General features: G+C 28.7%; 1 protein-coding gene across 1 annotated transcript; it reads right to left on the bottom strand.

Moving 5' to 3' along the window:
- Positions 1-1,509: 1,509 nt before the first annotated feature.
- LOC112327991 (uncharacterized) lies at positions 1,510-3,191 on the bottom strand. Its single transcript, XM_052454954.1, has 4 exons — positions 2,719-3,191; positions 2,374-2,473; positions 1,874-2,286; positions 1,510-1,732 (listed from the first exon to the last, which is right to left on the bottom strand). Exons 1-4 carry the CDS (start codon positions 3,189-3,191, stop codon positions 1,510-1,512), a joined length of 1,209 nt encoding a protein of 402 aa, XP_052310914.1.
- Positions 3,192-9,616: the final 6,425 nt, after the last annotated feature.

Here is a 9,616-nt window from a genome sequence, read left to right as displayed (position 1 = left end):
TGCTAAGTTTGATATCAAAACCGGAGTTGTGATATTTAAACTTGTGAAGTGACTAAGTTTAATAATTATAGCAGATTTATGTTATTAATTTTAGGGAAAACATTCAATCAAATCGAATATAGACTGCAAACAGTTATGTTGTCTAGATTTATCAACCTATAGAGATTTTAAGGTTGCCATTGAATTAAATTACTAGTATGAACATTGTGGTTTTTAATGGTTATGGTTAATTATATTACAGATCGGTTAACTGACTAATGTTAATGAAAGATAAATATTCAAAATATAAATTGACATATCGTTTCAATGATCAATTTTGATTTCCATATGTGGATGTTTACTTGAGACCAAGGTTTTTCTCTTAATAAGTTTTGGTTTATTTAATTTAGTTTTGTTATTTTATTTTGTTTACCATAGCATAACTCAAATAACCTCAAAACCTTTTAATTTTGAATCATTTAGCATAAAGACCTAAACTAGATCTTCTTCATGGGATCGACCCCTTACTCTTTATGTACTGCTATCTTATTTGTTTAAGTTAGAATAATTAATTTGTGTGATCGCGATATCACAATAGTTCCCTTTCTCTTTGAGCACCCTTGGCTTGATATCGTGGTTGGTTTTACATAGGTTGGGATTGGGGATTAGTCCCTTTTGAGCTGCCTTAACTTGGAGCTCAGATGTTTCTTTTGCTTCCATCCTTCTTTTGTTCTGGCCTTGCTTGATGCTTTCTGGGGTCTCTAATGTTTGGCCTCATGGTTGCTCTTATTTTTGTCTGCTCTCGGTTTGATTTTTATTGGTTTGTGGCCTGTTTTATGGTGGCCTTTTAATGGTCAGGATTTTCTCTGCTAGTTCTTTCTCTCCTGCAGTTGCGGACTTTGCCATAGTTATCAATTTCTCTTCTATAGATTTTACTTTGCCTGTCAAGGCATTCTGTGCTGGTTGGTTGGTTGTTTTTACCGGGGTGTTTGAGAGTTCGATAATGATTATTTTTTAAAGTGTTTTTTTATTTAAAAATATATTAAAATATTTTTGATATCAACACGTCAAAACGTTCTGAAAACATAAAAAAATAATTTTGAAAGTGATTTTAAAATGAAAAAAAATAAAAATCTTTGTCTAGGTTTTGTTTATTTCTTTCATGGCTCTGTGTTAGTTGTAGCTAGTTTTGGATAGCTCTTTTTTATAGTGTGCTTCTGTGTTGCCTCCCCTGCTGCTGCAATACTTTTTGTTCATATCCTTTTTCTCCTTGTTGGGAGCTTTAATGAAATCCTGCTTTTCAAAATATATATAAATCCTAATAGGCAGGGGCGGAGCGAGGAATTTTTCCTATCCTGAGCTATGATATAAATACACATAAATTATTTTTTAAGATCAATCATTCACTCAGATATATAAATTTGTCAAGTTAACAATAAAGTTTTAATTCAAATACATAACATAAAATATATAAAAAATAAAATTTAAAGTACATAAAATTCAAAATAAAAATAAAAATAAATTATACTATCAAAGCTGCACCCTTCGATGTTTTGTAGAATAGAATTCATCTATGATCGAATCCGAATCAATATCTTCAACAAGCTCTCGTTCAATGTAAATCATCATAGAATCTGCTAAGAACTCCTCTTCTATTTTATTGCGAAGCACAGTTTTAACATGTTTCATAGCTAAAAATGTCCGCTCTGTAGTGGCAGTGGAAACAGGCAAAGTCAAAACAAGACGAATCAACCTGTCAATCAAATGATAGTGCTACGACTTATTTGTTTCAGCTAATCCTCGACATAATTCAGAAATGGTAGACATATTCTGAAAGCTCTCATGATGAATCACATCAATCTGATAATGCTCTAGCTGAGATCTCAAATAATACATCTCTTGTTCATTGAAATCTTCAGGATAAAATTTCTCAGCAAGCTTGTAAATAGCATCAACTTTAAATGATTTAAAGTTGTCTTTAGGTTCTAAAGCAGAGCTAAGTACAAGGAGTTCCACTGTCCCATCACTGAATCTAGAATTTAATTCTTCCAACTGAAAATCTATTGTTGAGTTAAATATATCATAATGATAATGCTGGTAAACTGTCACTGAACCTTGTTGTTGACATGAACGACCTGTAGCCTTTTTATACAAAGCATTCATATGTGGTATGTCAATCTTATATTTTGTGCAAACAAATTGCACATTTGCAAGGAGAAGATCAAATATGGCGTCTCTCAAAGTTTGAAGCAATGCTTTAGTAGTTGATACAAGATCCATTGCATTTAAGATGTCAAGAGATTTTTGCTGCAAAGCTCGACAAAGTAAATCAGTAATCCCCATTATTTTATGCATCAAATATAAGATGAATATAAATTCAAAAGATTTCATCACAATCAAACAACCACCAGCTTCTCCACGTATAGAATTAGAAGATCCTTCTTGAACCATACTTTCAAGCACAGTAATAGTTGCACCATACATATCTATTAAGCTGCAAATAGAATCAAAATGAGAGCTTCAACGAGTAGTTCCACTTCGATGTAAATTACTAATTTGATTAGCCCCTCTACCAGTCTCACGTTCTCCAGTAGCTACCATATGTGCAATTTCTATAGCCTGAGCATAATGTAACTCGGTATGACGTTTGGGAGAAGCACAAATAAGGTTGATAATGGTTGTAAATTTTGAGAAAAATAACCAAATAGAAATCTCATTTCCAACTGCTGCAACTAATGCCAGTTGTAGTCGGTGAGCAAAGCAATGTACATAATATGCATAAGACAATCTCTGAGAAATAGAGCTTGTAGTCCATTCCATGCGCCACGCATATTGCTAGCACCATCATACCCTTGACCTCGCATATTGAAAATATGCAAGTTATATCGAGCGAGCACATCACAAATTTCTTTTTTAATTGTTGAAGAAGTAGTATCTGAAACATGTACAATACTAAAAAAACGCTCTCGTATAAAACCCTGAATGTCAACAAATCTCAAAACAATAGCCATTTGTTCTTTATTTGATGCATCTTTGGCTTCGTCAACCAAAATACAAAACTTTGCATCTCTAACTTCTTCACAAATCTTTTTCCTTACTTTGTTCGCAAGAATATGCAAAATCTCTTTTTGAATAGTCGGCGAGGTATACTTTGCATTTGTCGGAGCTTTTTCTAATACAACATCATCAATGTCAACATTCAGTCTCCCCATAAGTCTTATCATCTCCAAAAAATTACGTCGATTATTAGAAGCCGAAGATTCATCATGACCTCTAAATACACATGCTTCTAAGCTAAGCCATCAAACACTTTCAATTGTTATCATAAGTCTCAACCGATTTTTCTGAACTTTTTCAATAGTTTGTGCATTCAACACTTTATCAATATGTCTACTTACTTTCATTAAATCTTCAGCAGATTTCACAACATTATTATGTGGTGATGTGGGACTTCCCACATGCATTAAAAGTGCACATCTAACCCCATCATTAACCCTCTTCCAACTTCTAAAGCCTTTGGTGGTGAATGTGAGATGATGAGGCACTTTGTTTTCAAAGATAAAGCATGGAAAGCAAAATACTGCATCCTTTGATGGGGATTACTCTAGCCAAGGAAATTGATCAAACCAAGTGTACTGAAATCGACGATACTGTCTCCCTGATTCAGTCCTTGGATACTCTGCTAACTTAGATTGATATGGACCCATTTTGATATAAGCTCTTCTAATTTCATCTTGTTGATTAATAGGATGTCTCCACATTGGAATTCGTAACCCAGGATCTCGTTCAAGAGTATTAACATCAATTTCAACTCTTTGAGATTTGAAAGGGGGTTGTTCACTACGATTTGACACATCAACATTGGAAAGAGAATGTCCTTTACTGGTTGATGTTTGTTCGTTTGGTTTAAAGAATGAAAACATAGTTTTTCCTCTCTTGTTTCCTTGATTTTCCATTATAATTTATAACTTATTCAAGTAAAAGGGATTAGGGAAGTCAGGTGCAAGATGAAAAGATACTAATGCCACAATAGAATATTCATAAAATGCAGAATATACAAGGATTAACTAGCGATGCAAACTACTGGGAGATTTGAAGAACTTAACTTTGAAATAACCAGTAAATTATTAGTACTAGACTACTAGTGTGTTAGCATGCATCCATTTCTAGGGTACAGTGTACTGTTTACTCCACTAACAATCTATTGTAATGAATGTGAAATATTAAATTCAAAATGAAAAGTCATGGCTTGTAAATTCTTACCTGATGATTTTACACTCTTGCGGCTCTTTGTATAGATTCTTCTTCAAAATCCAAGCTAAATTGTATATTGTTGAGAAGAAAAATAGCTAAAACCCCAAGTTATTTAGAAGACATGTGAATCAATTAATTATTTATATTTAGATAGATTTGCTGTAAAATATAACTAATTAATTAGTTAATTAGTATTGGAAAGGAAGGTGGGTGGCTAATTAATTAGTGTTGCTACAGAAAGTAAAGTGGCGGCTAATGGCTAGTAATAAACTTGTATTGCAAGGAAAAGTGGGACACTAGGTTTGCTGTAAAAGATAGGGAAAGTGGGACATAGGTTTGATGTGTAAAAATTAAAAGGGAAAGTGGGTAATTAATTTTTTTTTTAACCTGGGCTACAACCCTCCTTAGCCTTGTAAAAGGCTCCGCCCATGCTAATAGGTATAATATCTATGAATTTATTAGCCCTTCAACTTTCAGGATTATATTAATATATGCATTATTAATCCATTTTGGCATGCTTAGTTTTAAAAAATTCACATTATTTTCAAAGATAGAAAGATAGAGATGAAATTATAAATAGCTCCAAATTATTTTTCATGAGGAGTGGATCAATGACACGATTTGCCCTAATGCTCTTTATTTTCTTTCAGTTTTTTAATATATAAATTTTTTTATAAATTCCATCCAATTTCATTATGTGATCTGTCAAAAAATTATGGTATAAGAAAACTATAAATGAAAGTTTTAAAATGATAAAAACAAAAAAAAACACTTTTGATTATTTACGAAATGGATTAAAATTATAAAAAATAAAAATTTTAGCCTTTTCTAAATTAGAAATTAAATAATTAATAAAGAAATAAAAATACTATTAATTACATGAACATTATTAAATAAAGTAAACTCTTTTTACCTCTAAATGAGAAGAAAATGTTCAAGTTATTTAAAATTTGAATAAAATAAGTATTAAAGAAACCATAAAATTATAAGGTAAAGTATATACCTTTTTTCCTCCCATTGGAAAAATTGTTGGGTTTTTAAATTTGGAAATTAAATATTATGTAAAGAAATAATTTTTATATAAGCTTATAAATATTTAAGAAATTATTAGCTTTTGAAAATTAATAAATTTCATTAAAATTTGACAATGAATTGATATTAATAAAATAAAATTATTTCATAAATTATACATCTTTCTTCTAATAATACTAATTTATCTAATATTCAAATCTGAGTTATTTTATATTATTTTAATAATTGCATTTAATTTTCTTATGCTTGATGTGTTCATCTTTGACACATGACATACAATGTAATGGAACTTGATTGAAGGATAAAAAATTTAATATAATTAATAATTATTAAAAAAACAAAATTCATAATAGAAAGAAAAATATTGTAGTGACAAAATATCTAGAAAAATAATTGAAGATTGACAAATTAAATTTGTGACTAAAACTTGTTTGGGAATTAAATTCTTTTTTAAATGCACTTTTCATGAATTTTAGTTACAGCTTGTTGGCTTGCATTATGCTAAAAATTAAATGTGAAAAAATATGAAAGCATTGTTGATGTATTTTCTAATACCAAGAAAAATTTTAACCGTAAACTAAGAATCTTATGCATGCATTTAATTAAAAAAAATAAGGAATCATATGCATTAATAAATATTAAAAAGAGTTATCAACGTTAACCAAAAGCTAAGTTAGGAAGTTGACATATAAATATGAATTAAGATATATGATCTCGTGCCATGATAAGCTATTTAGATTTTTTTTTATCTTATCGTATGACAATAAAAAAATTATAAAAAAATAATAAGTTAAATTATAATGAAACAAAATGATTTACTAATACGAGTCCTCCTTGTAAAACCCCAATTAAAATATTACAATATTAGAAAAATATTAGAAGTTTAACCTAATGATCAAAAGAAATGAATAATAATGTATAAATATTAAATGACTAAAGATGAAGATTTATGAATTTAAATCTTAAAGTATGATAAGCCTTAAAAATAACAAACCGAAAAAGAACATCTAGTAAAATGAAAAAAATACCTAACTAAAGAACGAGGGCAGAATGATAATTATGAGTATAAGAGAAATATAAATAGAAACTTCGCTTCCTAAAGAAGCTAAGTTGCTAGCCACCTGAGGGAGAGAAAAAAAATAGAGAAAAATAGAAGCAATTTTATAGGAAATTCTTGCTAAAATAAAACACTAAAAATAGATAAATAAAAGGATAAGAGAGGGATTAAGAAGAGATTAAGAAAGGAAATTGAAGAAGATTTTGAAGAAGAAGAGGAGGAGGAGGGATAGAAATGAGTAGAAAACTTCTCTTTCTTACTCTTGTCTCATTTTAGTGTTAGGAACCTAAATTAGCTATAATTTTGAATTATTAAGGAAAAATAATGTATTTTACCTATGAGAATGTTATGTAAATTATGTTTTAATGAATGCATAAATGATTAAATGGATATTTTTATGATATAATGAGGTTAATAAGCATAAAAAAGCATGGGATATTGCATGAATTGAAAAACAAAACTGAAACTGAATTAACATCTCATAAACTATACAAATCAATTGACCGATTATGATTACCAAATGATCTAGTCATCGGTTGATAGGAGGAACAGTGAGTTTTGCTATTGTTTGAATCAGTCAATCAAACCGCTCGACCGTTATGGACCCTAGTGAAAGTAGTAATAAATAGTTGACCAATTGGTTGTGACAATATGAATCGATCAACTATTATAACTGACAATGAACTATTATTATTCAATTCAAAACTCATAGTCCTATAATATGATATTCGACCAAGATAATGATAAGAGGAATCGAGTTTGTTTGATTAAATAGTTAGATACATCATGTGGACTTATGTTAGTTGATGTTAAATGAATAAGAAATACATTGATTCCAAATAAATTTGAATTAAAACCATGCATTCCTGGAATGAAGTTTGGTCAAATATGCATTCCTTTGAGGAAAGAAGTTTGGTCAAATATGCATTCCTTTCAGATTGAATAAAACTATAATAAATATTAACGTGTTGTGATATTAATTTTGGTTTCGGGACCTTTATAAGATCATCAAGAACACACTTTTGATATTGCTTTTCTATTCTAGTTAATAGGAAATATGTGTATGTAATTTTATAGTTATGAATAATGAATTGTAATACTTTAAGTACCTCCTTTTAATATGCAAATTAGAGCTTATAAACTTTAATATTTTGTTAGAAAAACACATGAAATTTTAAAGTAGTGACTACATTTTATTTTATGTTCTTTCTTATTGTTCAAATTATCTTAATATTTTATTAGTATACTAAATTAATTAGGTTGAATTGATGTGGTGAGTATCATGAGATTATTGATGAGGTGAAAATTCTTGATAAGTTGAATTGATGTTTGAGATTAGATTGATTAAGTCGCTTTGATGTCGATACTTGGGATCATGATATCGTTACACTCCTTTTATTATTAATTTTTTCCACCAAAAAAATATAATTTTTCCATGTTCTCTATTTAATAAAAACCAAAAGAAATAAGAACAAATGAAAATGAAAATTGATGATTGAAATAATGATAAGAAAGAGATCTCCAATTAAAACTCTTTTATTTTATTAACGCACTTCATTTTTTTTTACATTTTTTTACCATAATATTTGTTTTTTATACAACATCATATCATAAAGGTAAAAGCAAATCTTAATTAAAAAATCAATATTATGATAACTTCAATTCAATTGCATTAAAAAATATATAAGAACAATACATTATCGATACGTTGTGGTGGGGAGCTTTTTGGAAGTGCTGTCAAACTCAACTTGACTTAACAGGTTGATATGGAGATAACCCAACCCAGGCCCTTGCCTAGCCTGGGCTTTAAATCAAATCTAGCCTTATATATATAAAAGCAAATCTTAATTAAAAAATCAATATTATGATAACTTCAATTCAATTGCATTAAAAAATATATAAGAACAATACATTATCGATACGTTGTGGTAGGGAACTTTTTGGAAGTGCTGTCAAACTCAACTTGACTTAACAGGTTGATATGGAGATAACCCAACCCAGGCCCTTGCCTAGCCTGGGTTTTAAATCAAATCTAGCCTTTTACACACACCAACTTGGGCTCACCACCCCTAAACTCATGACTCAAGATATTGAAGTGGTTGGGTTTAATAAATTTATTTTTTGAAAATTTTTTATTTAATCATATAATAATAAAAATAAACATGGATAAGGAAGCAACCGAATAAAATTTTTAAAAAGAAAAATTATTTTCACCCTTCTATAGTTTAGTTTTTTTTTTCCGCTTTGCCTCTATTTTTTTCAGAAATTATAGTTTACATTCAAATCAAATTTTAAGATTATATAACAATTTACATCCTCACAAAAAAAAGTCAAAAAATTAGTTTAAATTATTTACAAGATTTTCAATATATTCTAATTATTATTTAAAAAGCCCTTGATTGTTAACATTATAAGAATATAAGAAGGTCCAGTGTTATAATGGGTTTTTCATTAATGAATATGTCTTTCTTACTAAAAAATATGATAAGGATAAAAAGATATATAGTAGTAAGGTTTGTGTAAAGGGTTCAACTTTCAATTAATTTGAAGTTGATTATTATAACAAGTTACTAAATGTTATTGAGTTACAATATCATAGTGAGCAAGATATATTGGTTTTATTCAAACATTATTGATATGATACTAATAGAGAAATCATAGTATATCCTCATCATGGTATAATCAAAATAAATAAAAAAGGTAGACTTTGCAATATAAATGATGTTTTATACGCACACTCTTTCCTTTAGAAAGGATCATAATAGAGTTGATTGATTATCCATTATGAAAACCAAACCTATGAGTCATGTATAAGTTAAAGTTGTTGAATATGGTAATGATGAAGTAAATGGGGGATACGATGTATTTCAAATGGATAAGTTAGTTGATTCGTATCGAGTTATAAAATTTGAATTTTCATGTCACTTAGAATATTTATGTTGATGTTGATATTGATGAGTTAAATATAATATTTAGTACTAGTGGACATATAAAAGTAGATAAAGATTATGAGATCGATCAACTTGAATTCAATAAAAAAGATAATGAAAATGAAAAGGATGATTCTGATTAAAGAGTGTTGTATTGATTTAGATGTAAAATAATCATTGTGTAATAAAACTGACATTGTGTAATATATTTGTTGCAACTTTATAATGCATTATATTTTTACATTTTTAAAGTGTTTTTTTATTATGGTTTTAGGTTTAATGCTGAAAATTATTGGCTTGAAAATGCTTGATGTTGTTGTCATGTATTTAAGTTGACTATGAGATTATAAAAAGGTAAAAAAAA

This window comes from Populus trichocarpa, chromosome 1, assembly GCF_000002775.5.
Source record: "Populus trichocarpa isolate Nisqually-1 chromosome 1, P.trichocarpa_v4.1, whole genome shotgun sequence".
NCBI lineage: Eukaryota > Viridiplantae > Streptophyta > Magnoliopsida > Malpighiales > Salicaceae > Populus > Populus trichocarpa.
This window is presented reverse-complemented; position numbering and strand designations above follow the sequence as displayed.

Bases quoted from the DNA above. Each gene is read 5' to 3' on its own strand.
- LOC112327991 (XM_052454954.1), bottom strand. From the start codon at position 3,191: ATGGGGAGACTGAATGTTGACATTGATGATGTTGTATTAGAAAAAGCT. The intron at 2,287-2,373 runs GTGATGAAATCT...CGAGCTTTGCAG, and splicing joins AAGCTGGTGGTTGTTTGATT to CAAAAATCTCTTGACATCTT. The intron at 1,733-1,873 runs GTATTATTTGAG...TTTGATTGACAG, and splicing joins GATTTCAATGAACAAGAGAT to GTTGATTCGTCTTGTTTTGA.